Genomic DNA, 24,139 nt, shown 5'->3' on the forward strand with positions numbered 1-24,139 from the left:
ACTTTGATGTAATGTCCTTAAAACAAGTCAAAATGAGGCTCAGTAGTGTGTGTGTGGCCTCCACGTGCCTGTATGACCTCCCTACAACGCCTGGGCATGCTCCTGATGAGGTGGCGGATGGTCTCCTGAGGGATCTCCTCCCAGACCTGGACTAAAGCATCCGCCAACTCCTGGACAGTCTGTGGTGCAACGTGGCATTGGTGGATGGAGCGAGACATGATGTCCCAGATGTGCTCAATTGGATTCAGGTCTGGGGAACGGGCGGGCCAGTCCATAGCATCAATGCCTTCCTCTTGCAGAAACTGCTGACACACTCCAGCCACATGAGGTCTAGCATTGTCTTGCATTAGGAGGAACCCAGGGCCAACCGCACCAGCATATGGTCTCACAAGGGGTCTGAGGTTCTCATCTCGGTACCTAATGGCAGTCAGGCTACCTCTGGCGAGCACATGGAGGGCTGTGAGGCACCCAAAGAAATGCCACCCCACACCATGACTGACCCACCGCCAAACCGGTCATGCTGGAGGATGTTGCAGGCAGCAGAACGTTCTCCATGGCGTCTCCAGACTCTGTCACATCTGTCACATGTGCTCAGTGTGAACCTGCATTCATCTGTGAAGAGCACAGGGCGCCAGTGGCGGATTTGCCAATCTTGGTGTTCTCTGGCAAATGCCAAACGTCCTGCACGGTGTTGGACTGTAAGCACAACCCCCACCTGTGGACGTCGGGCCCTCATACCACCCTCATGGAGTCTGTTTCTGACCGTTTGAGCAGACACATGCACATTTGTGGCCTGCTGGAGGTCATTTTGCAGGGCTCTGGCAGTGTTCCTCCTGCTCCTCCTTGCACAAAGGTGGAGGTAGCAGTCCTGCTGCTGGGTTGTTGCCCTCCTACGGCCTCCTCCACGTCTCCTGATGTACTGGCCTGTCTCCTGGTAGCGCCTCCATGCTCTGGACACTACGCTGACAGACACAGCAAACCTTCTTGCCACAGCTCGCATTGATGTGCCATCCTGGATGAGCTGCACTACCTGAGCCACTTGTGTGGGTTGTAGACTCCGTCTCATGCTACCACTAGAGTGAAAGCACCGCCAGCATTCAAAAGTGACCAAAACATCAACCAGGAAGCATAGGAACTGAGAAGTGGTCTGTGGTCACCACCTGCAAAACCAGTCCTTTATTGGGGGTGTCTTGCTAATTGCCTATAATTTCCACCTGTTGTCTATTCCATTTGCACAACAGCATGTGAAATGTATTGTCAATCAGTGTCACGATCGTCGTATACAGAGGAGGACCAAGGCGCAGCGTTGCAGGCAAACATACTCTTTATTAGAGACACGATCAAAAGCAACAAAACGATAACGTGACAGTTCACGGTCTAACACAAACAGACTAGAAACAAGATCCCACAACATTTGTGGGCAAATAGCCTCTATAAATATGGCTCCCAATCAGAGACAACCAGCCACAGCTGACACTCGTTGCCTCTGATTGGGAACCACTCTGGCCAACACAGAAATACAACCTATAGAATATCCACACCCTGGCTCAACATATAGAGTCCCAGAGTCAGGGTGTGACAGTACCCCCCCCTAAAGGCGCGGACTGCGACCGTGCCTAACGTACACACACCAGGGGAGGGCTGGGTGGGCATTCCTCCTCGGAGGCGGTTCCGGCTCCGGGCTTGACGATGCGCACCCCTGGCTTGGTGCGTGGAGTAGGAACGGGCCGGACCGGGCTGACGATGCGCACCCCTGGCTTGGTGCGTGGAGTAGGAACGGGCCGGACCGGGCTGACGATGCGCACCCCTGGCTTGGTGCGAGGAGCAGGGACAGGCCGGACCGGGCTGGCGACGCACACCGTAGGCTTGGTGCGTGGAGCAGGGACAGGCCAGACCGGGCTGGCGACGCACACCGTAGGCTTGGTGCGTGGAGCAGGGACAGGCCGGACCGGGCTGGCGACGCACACCGTAGGCTTGGTGCGTGGAGCAGGGACAGGCTGGACCGGGCTGGCGACGCACACCGTAGGCTTGGTGCGTGGAGCAGGGACAGGCCGGACCGGGCTGGCGACGCACACCGTAGGCTTGGTGCGTGGAGCAGGGACAGGCCGGACCGGGCTGGCGACGCACACCGTAGGCTTGGTGCGTGGAGCAGGGACAGGCCGGACCGGGCTGTGGAGACGGATAGGAGACCTGGAGTGAAGAGCTGCCACAACCCGTCCTGGCTGAATGCCTACCTTCACACACTCTGTGTGAGGCATCAGCACAGGACGTACAGGGCTGTGTACCCGTACTGGCATAACAGCACGTGACACTGGCGCAGGATATCCGGGACCGAGGAGAGGCACTGGAGGCCACGAGCGCTGAGCCGGCACACTCCGTCCTGGCTGCATGCCCACCTTCGCACAACACGTGCGGGGTGCTCGCACAGGACGTGCCGGACTATGCCGGACCACTCGTGGCACAGTGCGCAGCTCCGCATACCGCGGAACCTGCCCAGTCTCATGCTGCCATGCCTGAGTACGGGGAGTTGGCTCTGCTCTCCATCCAGGCTCCGCCAACCTGCCTTCTGGCCCCCAAAACCCGGTGGCCTCCTCTCCTAATCTCCCAATTCGCCCTGTGGCAGCCTCCTGCTGCCCAGTCGCCCATGCCGTGTGCCCCCCCCTAAAAAATTATTGGGGGTGCCTCTCGCCTGTCCGACCACGGCCCGGTTGACGCCGCTTCTCCACTCCTGCCTGGGTCTCCCCTTCATCGCCTTCCGGTACCGGACGGCCTCCTCCTTCATAATCTGCCCCCAGCCGAGGAGGACATCCACCAGCGTTACCTCCTGCGTGTGTTCCTGGACACGCTGCTTGGTCCTGGTTTGGTGGGATCTTCTGTCACGATCGTCGTATACAGAGGAGGACCAAGGCGCAGCGTTGCAGGCAAACATACTCTTTATTAGAGACACGATCAAAAACAACAAAACGATAACGTGACAGTTCACGGTCTAACACAAACAGACTAGAAACAAGATCCCACAACATTTGTGGGCAAATAGCCTCTATAAATATGGCTCCCAATCAGAGACAACCAGCCACAGCTGACACTCGTTGCCTCTGATTGGGAACCACTCTGGCCAACACAGAAATACAACCTATAGAATATCCACACCCTGGCTCAACATATAGAGTCCCAGAGCCAGGGTGTGACAATCAGTGTTGCTTCCTAAGTGGACAGTTTGATTTCACAGAAGTGTGATTGACTTGGAGTTACATTGTGTTGTTTAAGTGTTCCCTTTATTTTTTTGAGCAGTGTATATATATATATATTTTTATATATTTGTAAAAGAGACCTGGCCTCAATATGTCTTCCCTGTTAATAAATGTTAAATCATTTTTTTAAAGCCTTCCCCAAACCATACCCCTAAGCTGTTAACCTTTGAGATGTTTTTGTTTTAACCCTGTAACCACGCGGAATTAACCCTGTATCCACGTGGAATTAATGCGTCACAAATAGACGTTCATCCATAATACGTCGAATTTCAAAGGGAAGTGGAGAGCGAAGTGTCTCTCTCTGTGTGTGTGTGTATTTGTATTTATTAGGGATCCCCATTAGCTGCTGCTATTCTTCCTGGGGTCATGCGTGCATTCTTGCGTATGTGTGTGTTTGGTACCTTCTCATAGCGTGTCTCCATACAGAGGAAGATGAAGTAGGCTGTAGCGCACGCCAGACATCCCTCCATGTAGGACTGGCCTCCGACCTTCTCTGCCTCTGCATAGTAGGTGTTCAACGTCTTTACTGTGTCCTCGAACAGCGTCCGCTCGATCTACACACACACACACATGCACATGCATTCACATACACGCACACAGGTACATATGCAAGCACACACAAACAGGCACGTAGGTGCGCACACACACACACACACACACACACACACACACACACACACACACAGTTAGCAAATCAGCACTATTAAAGAATGAATGCTCCATCTGTCAGGAGACTGCTACACAAACATACACACACACACACGCCATATGTATACCAGCACGAGGCTTTTTTGTGAAACTGTGAGCCATGATACACAAGCTGTTCTTCCACCACCACACAAACACACACACACACACACACACACACACACACACACACACAAGCACGCACAAACACACACACACACTACCCCCCACCAGTCACATTCTGTTCTTCCAAAATACCCTTTCGTCTACCGATTTAGAAACACATGCGTCACTTGTGGCATTCAAGGATGGACGAAAGAACCTTGAAAGGCTCCAATTCTAGAAATGTGAAAACAAAGTGAAGTGACAAAGCAATGCCACACAATATTAAGAATGTAAAAAATAACTCTTGTCTAAATGTTTCAAAGCAACATCTTACAGTGCCAAATATACCCATCCTGTCTGACATTTGTATTGTCACTGGTTTAAAGCAGTGCTATGATCAATTTGTTACACTGCATCTGTACTTGGATTTGGACATTTGGAGAGGAAATAGCATGGAAGTGTCATTTACTGACAGAACTGCATATAATCTCAGTCGCTCAAAGCTATCCGTTCCTGAAACGATACCTCTCTCCCTCCTCCCTTCTAAATCCCTCTTCTTCTCCCTCCCCCCTCTCCTTAGACTTCCCTCCCCATCTCTGTATGTAAAATGATCTACCCACCCTCCTCCCTACCTCCATTTTTGCTATCTCCCTCTCCGTCTACACCCCACCTTCCAAGCCCTCTCATCCACCTCTCCCTCCCTCCCTCTCTGTGTTATTGAGATGTATGAGCCTGAATCCATAAATAGTCCCTGTGCTGACATCTTTTATCTTCTCCCTTCCTCTCCTCCTTCTTCCTTCTCTCCCTCCCCTCTCTCTCTCTCTCTCTCTCTCTCTCTCTCTCTCTCTTCCCTCTCTCCCTACTGAGTTGTTAGTGACCGCATCAGGCCCATCACTCTTCCTGTGGCTCAACGCCCTGTGTGTGCGTGTGTGTGTTTGTGTGTGTGCGTGCGTGTGTGCATCATGTACCTGCCTGTGTGTGTGTGTGCATGCATGCCTTTGTGTGTGTATGTGTATGTGTGTGTGTGTGCGTGTGTTAGTTTGTTCATGTGTGTGCGTGTGTGTGAGTGCTCACCCTGCTGGCCAGCTCGGACGGGAACTTGGTCTGGAAGCGGCAGACGGTTCCTTCGCTGTAGTCTCTCTGGATGAACACCTTGGTGGCTAGAGACGGACTCTGCCTCAACTCCTGGAGGTTATGGAACTGTGGAGGAAGAGAAAGGGGGGAGAAAGAGAGCGATGTTGGAGAGAGAAGGGGTGAGAAAGAGAGAGATGGGAGAGACAGAGAGGGGGGAGAAAGAGAGAGATGGGAGAGAGAGAGGGGGAGAAAGAGAGAGATGGGAGAGAGAGAGGGGGGAGAAAGAGAGAGATGGGAGAGACAGAGAGGGGGAGAAAGAGAGAGATGGGAGAGAGAGAGGGGGAGAAAGAGAGAGATGGGAGAGACAGAGGGGGAGAAAGAGAGAGATGGGAGAGACAGAGGGGGAGAAAGAGAGATGGGAGAGAGAGGAGGAAGGGGAGGAACAGAGAGAGATGGGAGAGACAGAGAGGGGGAGAAAGAGAGAGATGGGAGAGAGAGGAGGAAGGGGAGGAACAGAGAGAGATGGGAGAGACAGATAGGGGGGAGAAAGAGAGAGATGGGAGAGTGAGGAGGAAGGGGAGGAACAGAGAGAGATGGGAGAGAGAGGAGGAAGGGGAGGAACAGAGAGAGATGGGAGAGAGAGGAGGAAGGGGAGGAACAGAGATTGTCAAGGATCAAGGAGAAAAAACACACACAATACACTGACACAAATTGAAATTGAGAAAATACTGCAATGTTATGTCTGTCTTATACTGCCCATCAGCCACTGAATGGAAATAGGTGAGTAAAATAATGTCTCTGAACCACAAAGAACTGAAGCCTACCAGTAGAGTCAAGCATACTTACAGTACTGAATGTCACACCCTGATCTGTTTCACCTGTCTTTGTGATTGTCTCCACCCCCCTCTAGGTGTCGCCCATCTTCCCCATTATCCCCAGTGTATTTATACCTGTGTTCTCTGTTTGTCTGTTGCCAGTTTGTTTTGTTCGTCAAGCCTACTAGCGGTTTCCCCATTGCGCCTGTCTTTTCTAAAGTTCCTATTTTCTAGTTTTCTGCCTGCCCTGACCCTGCCCTGGCCCTGCCTGCCGTTTTGTACCTTTTGGACTCTGATCTGGATTACTGACCTCTGCCTGCCCTTGACCTGTCATTTTGCCTGCCCCCTGTACTAGTAATAAACGTTTGTTACTTCAACACTGTCTGCATCTGGGTCTTCCCTAAAACGTGATACTGAAAGAAGGATTGATATATCATATTTCTACAGGCAGTTTCACTGAGCTGTGTGGTATTTTATATTATAAACCGGGTAGTTTGGGTCCTGGATGCTGATTTGCTGATACAGCATGTCAGCCGTGTGTATATCAGACAATATACCACGGGTATGACGCAAAAATTATTGTTTACTGTTCTATTAATGTAGGTAACCAGTTTATAATAGCAATAAATCACCTCGGGGGTTTGTGGTACATGCCAATATACCATGGCTAAGGACTGTATCCAGGCACTCTGATTCACGTAGTGCCTAAGAACAGCCCTTAGCCGTGGTATATTTAAGCAATAAGGCCCGAGGGGGTGTGGTATATGGCCAATATACCACGGCTAAGGTTTTTTTTTATGCCCGACACAACGCGGAGTGGCGCAGCGGTCTAAGGCACTGCATCTCAGTGCATCTCAGTGCTAGAGGCGTCACCACAGACCCTGGTTCGATTCCAGGCTGTATCACAATCCGGCCGTTATTGGAAGTCCCATAGGGTGGCTCACAATTGGCCCAGCGTCGTCTGGGTTTGGCCGGGGTAGGCCGTCATTGTAAATAAGAATTTGTTCTTAACTGCCTAGCCTAGTTAAATAAATAAAAATATATACACTACTAAGTTTTAGGACACCTACTCATTCAAGGGTTTTTCATAATTTGTACTATTTTCTACATTGTAGAATAATAGTGAAGACATCAGAACTATGAAATAACACATATGGAATCATGTAGTAACCAAAACAGTGTTAAACATATTTGAGATTCTTCAATATGTGTTATTTCATAATTTTGATGTCTTCACTATTATTCTACAATGTAGAAAATTGTAAAAAAAATAAATAAAGAAAAACCCTTAGATGAGTAGGTATTATAAAACTTTTGACCGGTAGTCTATATACCACACCCCTTCGGGCCTTATTGCTTAAATATACCATGGCTAAGGGCTGTTCTTAGGCACGAGGTGCCCCGAGGTGCCTTATTGCTATTATAAACTGGATACCAACATAATTATAGCAGTAAAAATAAATGTTTTGTCATACCCGTGGTATACGACGGCTGTCAGCCAATCAGCATTCAGGGCTCGAACCACCCAGTTTAGCCAATATACCACACCAATATACATTTACATTTACATTTTAGTCATTTAGCAGACGCTCTTATCCAGAGCGACTTACAGTTAGTGCATACATTATTTTTTATACCCCCGTGGGAATCGAACCCACAACCCTGACATTGCAAATGCCATGCTCTACCAACTGAGCTACATCCCTGCCGGCCATTCTCTCCCCTACCCTGGACGACGCTGGGCCAATTGTGCGCCGCCCCATGGGTCTCCCGGTCGTGGCCAGCTACGACAGAGCCTGGATACGAACCAGGATCTCTAGTGACACAGCTAGCACTGCGATGCAGTGCCTTAGACCACTGCGCCACTCGGGAGACTCACCCCCTCGGGCCTTATTGTGTTAATAGACAACGTAGGAGGAAATGAACGGCATAAGCACACACGCACGCACACACACACACAATATTGCATTAATCTGTCAACAACAGTGCAGGCTCAGCTTTCGCTGCCATTACATTCCCTCTCAATCAACAGCACAATTATAGTAATAGCCAAAATTAAGAGGATCCACTTCAGAACAGTGTGCCTGAGTCAACTATATTCCACCCAAATATTAAATGGCTGCATCCCAAATGGCACCTCCTTCCCTTTATAGGGCACTACTTTTGACCAGGTCCCATAGGGCTCTGGTCAAAAATAGTGCACTATATAGGGAATAGGGTGCCAATGGAGCGCAGCTATATACTTCAGGTTTGGAGAAGGTGAGTGAGTCAAAGTCAGCTTGTCCCGTGAATATTACAGGATTATTAACCTCTCTGTGAGGAGAGGAGTCAGAGACAAGGGGTCCACAAAGTTTATATTTATAGAGGAACACAAGGACAACAATCCAACATGAGTGTGTGTAATTTCTACCTCAATTCCGAAGTGTTTCCTTGACAGAAGTGTTGACGTTTAAATATGATATTTTACAAAATATTATTGTGTGTATTTTTCTGCCAAGGACTGATGATTATATTGATTCTTGCCAATATTTTGGGAGCTGCTAAGGTTAATGAATCTAACAACAATGATGTAGCCTAAAGATACATGATCTTAGAATGAACATTTGCGCTTCTACATTCACTATCTTTTCTACACTCTGAGAAATAAGGATACGGTTAGGGTACAGTATTGTTCCTGGGGTTACAAAAATATCAAACGACACATAATGTACCTTCAGAGGTACACATACAATCTCACATGGTACTGTTCAGTACCTTTTAGGGTACATGTGCAGATAATCTAGTATAACGGTAAAACATTTTAAACAAATATTCTGAATATAAAGGTACAATCATCACACACTCTCAAAAACCACACCCATCCTCATCATATCTCCCAGCATGCTCTATTGCAAGTACATTTTTAGAATTGTTTGTTTCAATGTGTGTCTTTGCATGCATATTGATTGATTGATCTTATGCTACACAAAGATAAATAACATCCCCACTGGGCACAAACTGGTTGAATCAACGTTGTTTCAACGCAAGTCAGCAACTGTTGTTTTGATGGTGAAAATTCAACCACAGGATTACATCATCATGGTTACCAATTTTCAACATAGACAAACCTTGTATAAAATATACTGAATTTGTACCTTGAAACAACGTCAGATCTTACATTCACTGTTGCTATCGAAGTCATACCAAAGGGTAAGTTTAACAGAACAAATGAAATATAACCATACTTTATAAGTATATCATCAATGATACTATTTAGGCCAATATAGCATTTGCGATGTCATCAACAGCTCTTGTTTCAATTCAACCCAGGGTTCAACTAAAAATGGACGATACAGGCCTAGGGTTTCAAGCTTTGGTTGATTTAAATGTAATCTTCAAGTTAATAATTTATATGTTTGATTCACGTCTCCATCGCAACCAAAAATCTAAGTTGAAGAATAGGACTAAATCAAATCAAACTTTAAAAGTGCATTTCAAGTTTGATTTGATTTGATTTAGTCCCATTCTTTAATTTAGATTTTTGGTTGAGATGGAGACGTGAATTCAACATATAAATTATTAATTTGTAAACTGGATATTGAATTGTGTTTGATTGTCAACGCAACCACATATCAACATTTGAAGAACATGTAGGCTTTATTCTGCTTGTGCCACTGATTTCTATCTGTGCCACTGATTTAGTCTGGCTTTAATTCCAGTTTGTCTACAAATTAATAATTGCAAAAAAAAAAATGTTGGATTCCCATCTCCAACTCAACCAAAAATCGAAGTTAAAGAATATAAGCCAGTGGCTCAGATGAAACTATCCAAGCATTAGATACATCTCCTTTAAATGTTGATATTTGGTTGTCACCAAACACAATTCAATATTACTTTTGTAATACAGCAAAGTTAAGGCTATCTTACAAACTAATGTAACAGGACTTATTCAACCTTAAAATTAGTAACACATCCATGGCCACATTCTGAGGAAAAGCGTGCATGTTCAAGATAACATGAATAGAAGTTACAACACATACTCTATGCACAACACTTAGATGACCTCTTAGATGTTAAGTCCCCTATATGGGGAACTTTGAGCGGTTCTGGACTGATTCCAACTGACATTTTGGTGTACAAAGCGCTCTGTGAACGTTGTAGGATCCCGTGCCTTATAGTGCCAGAAATCCCCATCTGTCTGCTCTCCGCTCCCACTCTCTCAGCGGGGCTGACTTGAAGTGTCAGGTTTCAGACCCCAAATTTGCATAGGGAATGACGTGCCAAATGTTCTGACCTATCCAGACAAATAATCGATTTGCGCTTCCTCTGAGCGAATGAGACCAGCCTGTGTGATGGCATATAAACAGTGACAGTCCAGCCTGTGATATTCTCAGCCGGATCTAGAGCTCTCAACATGAAAACATACTAAAAAATGTCATAGAATTTAAACAAGACCATTTTATCTTGGTCACAGACGGACAAAATCACTTTGTGCTTAAAGCAAAAGTTGTAACGAGTCTGCACACATTGAATGGTGTCTCTGCGCCGCTCAGTGGACGTTGCAAATGTTGCCGGTCTGTGGAGATCTTCACAATTGCTATAATAATCTGCGCATTATCTCTAACAGCATTGATCACTTGCACTATGTACTTTTAATGTAATCTATGCAATCCAGGTCCTTTGGTTATACTATTAGATGAAGCACAGTGGTAACACATTAAGTTATATATAAATATATAAAAAATCTGACATTGTTTTTCATTTTGGAATTTGGTTTTAGATGGTTGAAAGCATAGTGATGACACAATGGGAATCCAACCTCTGGCTGTCTTTTTGAGTGGGTGAATAAAGGTTGAAATCTCATTGATCAACATCTCAACCAAATATTACCCAAATGTCCATGTTGAAATGATGTGGTCTGTTAGTTGGACTTGCAGTTCATACCTGATGGTTGTTCCCCTTTAGGTAGTCTCATTTATCACATTTTCCCACCTTAAAAGTTCGTATTTGTGTTTATCCTAACTGACTGGATTCCAATAGGAAGTACATATCACTTTGCAAGCCAGCATAATGTAACTTGTCCAATGTAGTCTGAAAACCAGGAGTTTCAGACCACTGTGTTGGGGTAAAACTAGGCTGTCAAAGTGCCATGGCCATCCCAGTCACCAGATCTCAACCCAATTCTCAACAATGGGGTCACATCCCTCCAAAACAGTTCCAGACACTTGTAGAATCTATGCCAAGGTGCGTTAAAGCTGTTCTGGCTCGTGGTGGCCCAACGTCCTATTTAGACACATTATGTTGGTATTTTCTTTATTTTGGCAGTTACCTGTACATGTATGTAATGCAGTTTAATTTTAATGTTAAAATATTCACTTAGGCACTCACTTTGCAAAGGATAAAGAACTGAAAGCCATTGAATGTAACAAGTCTCTGTCACTGACAGACACAGTCAAGGAAAGGCACCCTGGGAAATATGCAAATAAGCCTATACACGCTACAGTGTTAAAACAACACCAATAAACAATTTTAGAGGTACATTTTTGCCACGAAAAAGGAACAAACATCCTTTTCACTGTGGTGGTACCACAAAAAGGCAAATTTGTACCTTTTCTAAAGCTACGCTTTTGTACCTGTACTATCTTCTCCCCTACGGTACACTATTGGTCTTTTAAGGTATGAATTGCAAGTTTACAACTATGTACCTATAACTAAAGGTACAAAGGATGTACCTTATAGGCGTTTGTACCCCTTTAAGAACAAGTCTAAACCTTTATTTCTGATGGTGTAGGTTTGTAAATACTGTACAGTTTGTGCTTTCATCTCAGCCAGGTCACCCGCGATACAAGTCAGTATTCGACGACAATCCATGTCAGCTGGTGATTGTCAAGCAAATAACTGCCGGTCTCACGGTAATTGACCGTTAATTAACATAAACACATTTAGCATCTCCTGTCTTCCACACAAGCCACTGATGCAGACCTTTGGAACATCTACAATTTAAAACGTCTAATAAATCCATGTAATATAGCTTACACCATCACAATAAACCCATTATTTATTTTAGACAGGCCTAAAGAAACATGATATGAACAGAATAGCATACTCTGCATTGTCCATATGTTAGGCCCTGATCTGGCTATGCCATATGGCTGTGGGCTACACTAGTTAATTTAGCAGACAAGATTTGCTTAGAATTCCATAGCATTATTTTATTTTGTTTTATAGTATGAAGAATACAATTGAACATAGCTGAATAAAACATTAAGGATATTTTCTCCAAACGAGAGGGAGTGTGCACATGCGGCTATTCTGTGTTGAGCAGTTAACAAAGACACAGGTACTCCTATATGCTTAATTTAGAGTTATTTATGTAACTTTAGTTGTGATACAAATGTTGGGCTGTATGTTCTGATTTTTAATACATTCTAAGGCTGCATGATGCGACTAATGATGATTTGAAAAAGGTTGCATGAAAGGCATGAGCTCTGCTTTGTTTTTTGCACAGGCTGTACACACTTCAGTCTCTCATTCACAATTTGACAAGCACTTCCGGCTGCACACACTTTGTGTGGCCATAATCGGCCAGTAGCCGTTATGCCCTTGGGCGGAATATAATAATTATAATTTCCTTCTCCCCGCTGCGTGTTCCGAAGCACCTCTCACATGGCTCTCAGTCACTTGATTGGATCTTTCTCACAGGCTACAAGTGAAGACAGACACATCGGGGACGCAACTGCGCACGTCCTTATCCAATTCCGAGGCGCTTATTGAAGATATTGGAAGAACTTTCCACATTTACTTTTCGTCAGCCAATAAGATGAGTAGGCCTAACGAACAGCAAAAGCACTAGCCTATGTCAATCTACTATCCACCATAGTACAAAAGTTGACCTATTCTATCCTGTGCGAGAAATAAATATTCCAAACATAGTCCGGGACAATTAATACAACCACTATCATACAAACACCTGTTTTAAACAATGAGCCTGATGCAACAGATCAGAACATTTAGCTTAAAATGTTGATAAACTATTAGGCTATTTCGTCACATTATAAGCGCAGCAATGCACACTCAGCAGTAGGCTACAAGCACGAATGTTCCATTAGCAGGAAAACACCATTCTCAAAAGTGATCACAAATGCGATTATGCATGTAGTGCTTTTATTATAAAGGTGCATTTTTATGGTGAACATTATCTTCCCCAAACTTGAAACTCCGTATGTATGCCAGTTAGGCTCTACAGCCATTATAAAGTGGATGAATGTGCTTCATTTTAAGAAGTTATTTGGCCACTTTAGTCGTGCTACAAACCTTATCAAAACATATAGGCCTATGGGCTAGGCTTCATGAGGTGTGTGACTATGTTTAGAAAAAGTCGCAAAAACAAGCATGCGCTGTTTGCCTTAAGCTGGGCATTATTCACAAGTGATAATATATAATTCACAAGTGATAGGCTAATATTGTCACCCATCACACTACTCTTGATTTAATCTTGTCTTTACATATCCTAAATAATATATGTGTGAAACTTGTTTTGATTTAGAATAGACCATTATCATGCACCTGTCTCGAAACAGGGGCAGCGGGAAAAATATATGTAATCTATGCACTTAAATAGCGATTGGAGGACGCTTTTCTCGTGGTTAATTTTCATGCCAGCCAGGTAGGCTTTACTCCTCTTTAAAGAAAAGCAATGTCCTTAATATTAGGACGGTTGAGAAATAAATATAGTAGGCCTAGCCTATAGAAAGCTGATGGGATCTTCCTCTTTTTAATAGAGGCCATCACTCTGTTTTCTCACGCAATTGCATAGACTATAGAAATGTTGCGCAAAATGAGCTCATGGGCTCATGGGCTCTCATGAAGTGTTTGATTAGATTTTCGATAACATTTGCATTGATGTCAGAGTGATTAGCGGGACAATAGAGTGCGGAGTACCAGGCAGTTAGCAAGTTTAGTAGGCTATAAATGACCATCAGCAGGTTCAGAGCTTGGAGAAGCCTAATTACCTTTACTAAACAGTCACATGGAATTTGACTGCCATCATGACTCGTGACTGCCTGTGTGGCGGTAATACGGTCACCGTAACAGCCCTTGTCGGGAGATGACGTGGAAACCGGCCACTACGGGCAACAGTGAGCAATGTTACTTTCAAGTAGGTTAATGCCTAAACTTAACCCTAAACACTTCGAAATTTGACGTTTGAAACAACTTTGAAATGTTATGTTTGAGAAACATGGATGAACGTCTAATTCTGACGTGAGACTGTGAGAGGTAGTTGGTCATCTTACTGGAACTTATTTCAAGATGAAAACCTCCCATTTCACCACTTTCATCTAAAACAGGCAGGTGAAAGCATCCAGACACAATACAGTACAGTCCCCTTAAAGTCTTGGATCTCTCAGTCGCTCTCAGTGGCCACAATCGCATCTCCCTCCATTCCTGCCTCCCTTCATCCCTCGCTCCTTCCATCTCTCTGCCATCCCTTTCTCCCTCAGTGGCTCTAAATATCCTTTTTACCATCATCGCCTCTCCCTCCATCCCACTTTCTTTCTCTCCCTTTCTATTAATAGACATTAGATATCAGCAGAAGTTTATACACTAATTTATCTGACAAAGCCTCATTAGAGGGTAATATCCCCCCCGTGTGTGTGTGTGTGTGTGTGTGTGTGTGTGTGTGTGTGTCTGTGTGTTGGTACCACATAGTATTTCCAAACAGAAAGCAAACATATCGGCATGTTCCAATCACAGTCACTCATTTCACAACACATCAAACACACAAACGGACAAACACACACACACACACACATACAAACAAACACACCGATAAAAAATATTGTTGACAATGACATAATAACATTATTTGTGCTATAAACATTGTTAAAGATCAAACTCACAGTGACCAAGACCTCATTAAGATCTTATTAACAGTGATGTAATTACCATACTAATTACTTGGTCCTACACTGTTGCTAGGGGAAGCATGAAATAATCTGTCCTAACAGCAACGGAAACGGGCCTAAGTACAGAGTTAGATATAAATAGAGAGAGAGCGGGGGGGAGAAAATAAATAATTAAGAGACGGAGCAGAGAGAGAGAGAAAGAGAGACAGAGAGAGAGAGATATGACTATGGACTTGCAGGCATACAGATATCAGTACCTTCTCTTTTCCTAGAGACACAAAGCTCTGTACAATCAAATCAATATCGACCGATAGAACTGAAAACTGCGGACAGCCTGCTAACAAACATTCTCCTCATTGGCATATGTTTACAAAGAGTAACTTTACAGGTGGGCAGGCTTCCGGTAGACAAGATGGCGTATTGAACAAACAGCGGTAAAAATCACCTCAAGATAAAAACATAATATTCAATATCAGTAAGTTAGACTAAATATTAGCACTTCATATATTCGAGGGTAATAACATTCAATCTGGATAATAACACAAAACAAATTATAAGGCTAGAGATATTTATCGACAAATATTACAACAACACGCAACACCCAAACATGACAGAAGATAAACAAGGAGAATCAATCTCCAAGAGAAAACGCGACTCGTCGACTGATACAGACGATTTATGCTTTTCACCACTGGGACTGGTAAGTGTGGAAAGCGACCTGTTGAAGTCGATAAATGACAAACTGGGCATACTAGAGTTGGTCAGTAATGATGTAAAAGAGTTGAAGGCGAGTCTTGAAATGAGTGACAAGCTGCGATAATGGAGAAAGATACAAAAAAACTAAAAGAGACAGTCACTAAGATAGAAACGGACGTTAAGGAACTTAAAAATGAGAACAACTTTCTGAGAGAAGCCTTACTAGACATGCAAACTAGATCGATGAGAGAAAATCTAGTACTTACGGGTATCCAGGAAAAAGAGAGATAGGTAACCAAGCCTATTGTGAAGGACTTCTTTCTAACAGCGCTTCAAATCCCACTCGAGGCTGTCGATAACATCCAACTCGAACGTGTACACCGTTTCGGACAAAGAGGACAGAGATATGAGCGTCCAATCGTTGCCAAATTTGCTTTTTTTAAGGATAAAGTAATGGTTAAAAGCCTAGGTAAAAGACTTGCTGGCACCAAAATAGGAATGAATGATCAGTTCCCGATGGAGATTGCAGAACGGCGCAAAGTTCTGTACCCATTCTTCAAGGAAAATAGATTAAAAGGGAAGCATGTTGCTCTCGTTGTCAATAAACAGTTTATTGACAACCAAATGTACCGCGACACAAAGACTACTCCATGGCTATTCTGAAAGTTCTAATAGAGGAGTCGAATAATGGAGCACCCAATACTAGCCATGGTAGGGATTGTAATAATAAAGAACATTTATAGTATGTATAGTATTTTATAAAAGGATAAAACGGTATTACAAGAAAAGAGAACAAGCAAAATAATACATCTTCAAATACAACTAATTAGAACACATGTACTCAATCAACATAGTGGAGATAAAAACATAGCGAACAGAAGACATAGAAGGCACAGTATGTGGGTACGTGTGGATGAATTGTGATGGAAGGTATGGTGTGCGTTTTTGTGTTTGAATAAGTGTGGCATTAAGAGAGTGAGCAGGGGTTGTGAGAGAGAGCTTTCAATTTTGTGCAGATGAGGGATATACATTTTAAAATATAGTATACATCTAATCTATTTTTTTATTGTCCTATCATGATGGAACGATCCCCAACCCTATATCCTAGACACCCACCTGAGTGACCCATACACCAAAGAGAAGTACCCATCTGTTTTATGGACCTGCTGTGAGTTGCCTATATGCAGCCTAAACAGAAGAAAAAAATGCGGTCAGAGACCTACTTGAGCAGCACCGCCCTCTCAAGATTCTGAGCCTGCCTGGCAGGGTTGGTCCTACAAAGCCAGAGCCCCCTGATGGGAGAGCATAATATACAAGGAAATTCTCAAAGCTGCTAATGAGAACCTTGACGACCTTGTACCTAGCCGGTGGGGATTCCACCCAGGTAGTGGCAGTGCTGGCAACACTGGCTGCAGTAACCCATGGGGAGGGGGTCACACTCAGACAATCAGAGAGGGGGCTTATTATTGTGGCCCAAGTGGCACAAAATAATCAAAGGTCTGACTGCACGGAGATGCTTGGGAAAAATGGTTACAACGGGGTACCAGAGTGTTTGTGTCTCAGGTGAAGAGGGTGGATCTGATCTCCATCACCTAGGACTTGACATAGATTAAATAGATTGCTCAAATCTCACATTGTTGTCCATTGTTGCTCAATCTTGCATGCTTTCTCAAACAGCTGTAACTGTATATGCATTCGTAAATCAGGTCCTTTCTTGAGTTGGGCTCTGGGATTTAACAACCGTTGAGCATCTGATCTTATGGTTGATTGTGGAGTTAAGGTTTGAGTGTGTTAGAGTATGTGCGTGTATGTTTATCCCACATCTGTTGCAAGGGGGTAAGGATGTTAGGGAGAATATAGGATGAACCACAATAATTGTTTGCTAAAATAATAATTGCTTGTCAAAAATGTAATGTAATACAATGGCAATCCGGGTTATAGGTTAAAATCCTACGCATGAACTGCCGACATTATTACGCATATTAATCGATAATGATGGAAAATAAGATATGCAAGATATTTGAATGGATATATATATATATTGAGGTGAGAGCATTGGAAATGCTTTTGGCGGTTGACCTGCTTCTGTTTTGTGGGTGGCACTGTGTGCTGTTTTCGATGGATGGGTCCTGGCCTCTCGGGGGCCTAGGGATTCGGGGGGACGGGGGTGGTATGCTGATCACTGGGATGACGGCCCAACTTGGGATGGGGAGGGGCTTTAGCGGGGGAATTAGTGGAGAACAATTGGAGGGTTACTTAGTAGCAATGCAAATATCATGGTACAGCTATATGGACAGTCAATCGCTATGGTATTTTTTATTGGTAAATTTACAAACATATATAATGATAAATAGATTTGAAACGTGTATCCCATTATGGTATGTGGTGAAATAAGTATAGCCAGTTATAATTGTAATGGCTTAGCAGATAATAACAAAAGAAGAACAATATTTACATGGCTCCAAGAGAAGGAATATAATATATTTTGTTTACAGGAAACTCATTCAACAATTCTAGATGAAGTTGCGTGGAAAAAGGAATGGGGGGGGCGAAATATACTTCTCCCATGGGCAAAGAAACTCAAAAGGGGTGATGATATTAATGAACAGTAATTTCGATCCGAATGTGCAAATTGTCCAAACAGATATGCAAGGTAGATGGATTATTTTAAGTATGTTATTGGACCATAAACAAATATGGCTCATTAACCTTTACGGACCAAATAATGATGATCCACACTTCTTTGACAATATATATAGTAAATTATCAACTCTGCAAGCAATTCAAGACTCTATTATTATGGTGGGAGATTATAATACAGTTTTAAATAGCTCAATGGACCGTAAAGGAAATCACACTACAAACAATCACCCTCATGCTCTTCAGGAAATCGTGAATGTCATGGATACATTAGAACAGGTAGATATATGGAGGCTGATCTAGTGAGATATACATGGCAGAGACTCAATCAAGCTAATCGTCTTGACTTCTTTCTTATGTAATTCTCGTTGGCACCAAAAGTTTAAAAAAGTGTTGATAGGGGACAGAATGCGGTCGGACCATCATATAATTGGCATATACATTACTCTTACTGAATTTCCACGTGGGCGAGGATATTGGAAATTTAATCAAAGCCTATTGGATGATAACTTGTTTTTAACTAGGACAGAGGAATTTATAACAGATTTTATCCGACATAACATAGGTACAGCAAATCCCCTTATTGTATGGGACAACTTTAAATAGAAGGTCTAACAGAACAGATAGATAGCAATAAAAACTGTAACATAGAGGCTCAGAATAAATTAGAGGAAAAACTAAAAGAAATGGAGAAACTTATTCAAGACAGATCAAGTGTAATATATTATCAAAATAAAGCAAACTGGATGGAATATGGGGGAAAATGCCCCAAATTATTTTTTTATCTTCAACATAGGAATGCTACCAAAAATAATTTATTGAATCTGGTTACAAATGATGGAGTCACCCATGATTCACCAAATGATATTTTGAAAGAGGAAAAAAAGTACTTTAAGCATATGTTTTCATTTCAGTCGCCTCCATCTCCTCTAACTGAAGCAAATTGTAGATAGATTTTTTCTATTGATAATGTAAATTTTACAGCCATACAGAAAGACTCATGTGAAGGTGAAATTACAGAGGAGGAACTTCTGGATGCAATTAAAGACTTTAAGTCCGGGAAAACTCCAGGGTTGGATGGCATACCAGTCGAGGTATACCAAACCTTTTTTGATATACTCAGAGGACCGTTATTAGCATGTTTTAACCACTCCTATGTAAATGGTAGATTATCAGACACTCAAGAAGAACGTCTGATTTCATTATTACTGAAACAGGATACAAGTGGAAAATATAAAGTTGAGGCCCCTTACACTTCAGTGTTGTGATGCAAAAATCCTAGCAAAATGTATAGCGCATAGAATTAAAAAGGTATTGTCGGACATTATTCATTCTAATCAGACAGGTTTTTTACATGGGTGATACATTGGAGATAATATAAGGCAAGTACTGGAAAAAATAGAACACTATGAAAAATATGGGAAACCAGGCCTACTATTCATAGCAGACTTCGAAAAGGCATTAGATAAAGTACGACTGGGGGTTATATATACAGTGAGGGAAAAAAGTATTTGATCCCCTGCTGATTTCATATGTTTGCCCACTGACAAAAACATGATCAGTCTATAATTTTAATGGTAGGTTTATTTGAACAGCGAGAGACAGAATAACAACAAAAAAATCCAGAAAAACGCATGTCAAAAATGTTATAAATTGATTTGCATTTTAATGAGGGAAATAAGTATTTGACCCCTCTGCAAAACATGACTTAGTACTTGGTAGCAAAACCCTTGTTGGCAATCACAGAGGTCAGACGTTTCTTGTAGTTGGCCACCAGGTTTGCACACATCTCAGGAGGGACTTTGTTCCACTCCTCTTTGCAGATCTTCTCCAAGTCATTAAGGTTTCGAGGCTGACGTTTGGCAACTCGAACCTTCAGCTCCCTCCACAGATTTTCTATGGGATTAAGGTCTGGAGACTGGCTAGGCCACTCCAGGACCTTAATGTGCTTCTTCTTGAGCCACTCCTTTGTTGCCTTGGTCGTGTGTTTTGGATCATTGTCATGCTGGAATACCCATCCACGACCCATTTTCAATGCCCTGGCTGAGGGAAGGAGGTTCTTACCCAAGATTTGACGGTACATGGCCCTGTCCATCGTCCCTTTTGATGCGGTGAAGTTGTCCTGTCCCCTTAGCAGAAAAACACCCACAAAGCATAATGTTTCCACCTCCATGTTTGACGGTGGGGATGGTGTTCTTGGGGTCATAGGCAGCATTCCTCCTCCTCCAAACACGGCGAATTTAGTTGATGCGAAAGAGCTCCATTTTGGTCTCATCTGACCACAACACTTTCACCCAGTTCTCCTCTGAATCATTCAGATGTTCATTGGCAAACTTCAGACGGCCCTGTATATGTGTTTTCTTGAGCAGGGGGAGCTTGCGGGCACTGCAGGATTTCAGTCCTTTACGGCGTAGTGTGTTACCAATTGTTTTCTTGGTGACTATGGTCCCAGCTGCCTTGAGATCATTGACAAGATCCTCCCGTGTAGTTCTGGGCTGATTCCTCACCGTTGTCATGATCATTGCAACTCCAAGAGGTGAGATCTTGCATGGAGCCCCAGGCCGAGGGAGACTGACTGTTCTTTTGTGTTTCTTCCATTTGCGAATAATCGCACCAACTGTTGTCACCTTCTCACCAAGCTGCTTGGCGATGGTCTTGTAGCCCATTCCAGCCTTGTGTAGGTCTACAATCTTGTCCCTGACATCCTTGGAGAGCTCTTTGGTCTTGGCCATGGTGGAGTGTTTGGAATCTGATTGATTGATTGCTTCTGTGGACAGGTGTCTTTTATACAGGTAACAAGCTGAGATTATGAGCACTCCCTTTAAGAGTGTGCTCCTAATCTCAGCTCGTTACCTGTATAAAAAACTCCTGGGAGCCAGAAATCTTTCTGATTGAGAGGGGGTCAAATACTTATTTCCCACATTAAAATGCAAATCAATTTATAACATTTTTGACATGAGTTTTTCTGGATGTTTTTGTTGTTATTCTGTCTCTCACTGTTCAAATAACCCTACCATTAAAATTATAGACTGATCATGTCTTTGTCAGTGGGCAAACGTAAAAAATCAGCAGGGGATCAAATACTTTTTTCCCTCACTGTAAATGCCTGGAGCATTTCAATTTTGGACAATCTCTTATAAATTGGGTTAAAATCATGTATAGTAACCCTAGGTGTAAAATAGTAAATAATGGCTATTTCTCAGAATGTTTTAAACTGTCAAGAGGAGTGAAACAAGGTTGTCCACTATCGGCATATCTATTTATTATTGCCATCGAAATGTTAGCTATTAAAATCAGATCCAACAATAATATCAAGGGATTAGAAATCCAGGGAATAAAAACAAAGGTGTCATTGTACACTGATGATTCACGTTTTCTTTTAAATCCACAACTTGAATCCCTCCACAGCTTCATAGAGGATCTAGATACATTTTCTAACCTCTCTGGATTACAACCAAATTATGATAAATGTACTATATTATGTATTGGATCACAAAAAAATAAAATGTGTACATTACCATGTAGTTTACCAATAAAATGGTCTGATGGTGATGTGGATATACTCGGAATACATATCCCAAATGAAATAAATGATCTCACTCCAACACATTTTAATAGAAAGTTAGCAAAAATAGATAAGATCTTGCTACCATGGAAAGGTAAATACCTGTCAATTTGTGGAAAAATCACCCTGATTAACTCTTTAGTATTATCCCAGTTTACCTATTTGCTTATGGTCTTGCCTACGCCTAGCGAACAGTTTTTGAAATGATATGAGAAAAAAATATTCCATTTTATTTGGAACAGCAAGCCAGACAAAATTAAACGGGCCTATTTATATAATGAATATGAATTCGGAGGACATATGGAAATGTCTGCTCTACCCAAAATTACAACAAAATAATTGCAGCATTACCGCAAAAATGGAAAAGGAAAGTGGAAGGGGGAAAAAGTAAGGAACTTGTCTGTCGGCCTTGCATTAAAGAATATAATTAGTTAAAGAAAATTGTGATAACTAAAAAAGTATACCAGTTTCATTTAAGGACCAAAGGATTGACAGCCGTCCCATATAGATTGCAAAATAGTTGATAATAATCGGAGGAAGTTCAGGAGTAAAAACAAACTAAATATAATTATTGTAGAATTTGACTGTGTCCATAAAATGTATATAGTATGTATGGGCTGGAAGTAGAGGCCTAAGCGTTGTTGTTCACTAGTTTACTCCAATTGCGGAAGGGGTGGTGGGGTTGGAAAGTAATGAAGGGAAATATAATTTTTTTAAGGATATGTGTGTGTGTATGGATGTATATATAATAATATGCCATTTAGCAGACGCTTTTATCCAAAGTGATTTACAGTCATGTGTGCATCAATTTTTACGTATGGGTGGTCCCGGTGATCAAACCCACTACCCTGGCGTTACAAGCGCCATGCTCTACCAATTGAGCTACGAGAAAGAAAACATGTGGGGGATTGGAAGTGATGCAGACAATTTCATTGATGGAAGTTACAATCTATCTGAAATATTAAAGCTGATCTACCCCCTAAAAAATTAACTAAAATAAAAAAAATTAGAAACTTTACATGCTGTTACAACACAAGACATTACAAACAGTCATTGCAGAATGTGTAAGTGATCTGTGTGAATTATACCAATGACCTTAGCATTAGATAGCACTATGCTCCTCCCAACTGAGCTAAACTAGAACCTTTCATGTGCAGAGGTGGTTTGGTGAACTACGCTCGCATGACTAACATTGCTTTAGGCCTGAGGAATCGTGTTAGCTCCCAAAATGTTGTTGAGGCTCTTAGGCGACTGGGGTTCAAAACCATGTCCGTCATATTCATTGGAGGCCGTGTAATCTAAACAATAGGCTAAGTAGGTTTGGCACACATTCTGTACTCAGCTAACCGCACAGGAGGAAAGCTGCATTTGTGCAACCGTAAGCATGACACTAATCATGAACACGCACACACGTACAGTAGATGCCTCCAAGGCCACTACTCATGAATTTATCATCTTTGCTTTATTTCTCATAAAATGCCAGAGGGGAAAAGAGGAGAGGGAGAGAGAAGAAGAGAGCCAGGCTCAGGCAATCCTCAGTCAGTCCCATGAGATTACTGTTTCTTTCTCTACCTCAGGTTATTCCTCCTTCCATCTTTTTTTCTCTCCATCCTTCTGTTGCTTGTTTACCACAACAAGCGTTCTTCTTCTTTCCTCGATGTTGCCTTTGAGAGTGATGAGGTAGCTACAGGAATTTGAATAGCATGAAATACAAAGATGTTATGAAGCTTGAAATTGAAACTGTAAATGGTATTGTCAAGCTGCATATTATAGATATATTTCAGGGTATTCATGTACTTGCTCAGGGGTCCGGTTAACGTAGAATTTTGCGTTTTTCACGCAGAAAGAAAATGTAAATGCATAAGAAATATCTTGCTGCGTTTTGTAAACGCAGATCTAAAATGCTTCTTAATGTAATTTCTGCTCGGCATCAGACACATTTTGTGCTTCAGTTGCACTTCTCCACTTGGAAGAGAATTCACGAACGGGCATTAAATTAGCAGACAGCGGTCTGACTGATGTATAGCTACATTTCTACAGTGCTTTTCTCGGCGTAGCCTACTTTTCTCTGGTAAAATGCAAGATTAACTTCAAGCAAAACATTAGGAAATGTACACTACATGACCAAATGTATGTAGACACATGCTCATCGAACATCTAATTCCAAAATCATGGGCATTAATATGGAGTTGGTCCCCCTTTGCTGCTATAACAGCCTCCACTCTTCTGGGAAGGCTTTCCACTAGATGTTGAAATATTGCTGCGGGGACTTGCTTCCATTCAGCCACAAGAGCATTAGTGAGGTCGGGCACTGATGTTGGGGAATTAGGCCTGGCTCGCAGTCGGCGTTCCAATTCATCCCAAAGGTGTTAGATGGGGTTGAGGTCAGGGCTCTGTGCAGGCCTGTCTAGTTCTTCCACA

The 24,139-nt window shown here is 42.8% G+C and overlaps 1 protein-coding gene across 1 annotated transcript in view; it reads right to left on the minus strand.

Moving 5' to 3' along the window:
* LOC121574839 (golgin subfamily A member 7B) overlaps positions 1-24,139 on the minus strand; it is a 67,822-nt gene that overhangs the window by 37,386 nt on the left and 6,297 nt on the right. The window contains exons 2-3 of the mRNA XM_041887466.2: positions 5,118-5,243; positions 3,653-3,805 (exon numbers count right to left, since the gene is read on the minus strand). Of these exons, the coding sequence (XP_041743400.2) occupies positions 3,653-3,805; positions 5,118-5,243 (279 nt within the window). The remainder of the gene's footprint in view (positions 1-3,652; positions 3,806-5,117; positions 5,244-24,139) is intronic.

The sequence above is a fragment of the Coregonus clupeaformis genome, chromosome 1 (assembly GCF_020615455.1).
Source record: "Coregonus clupeaformis isolate EN_2021a chromosome 1, ASM2061545v1, whole genome shotgun sequence".
Taxonomy (NCBI): Eukaryota; Metazoa; Chordata; class Actinopteri; order Salmoniformes; family Salmonidae; genus Coregonus; species Coregonus clupeaformis.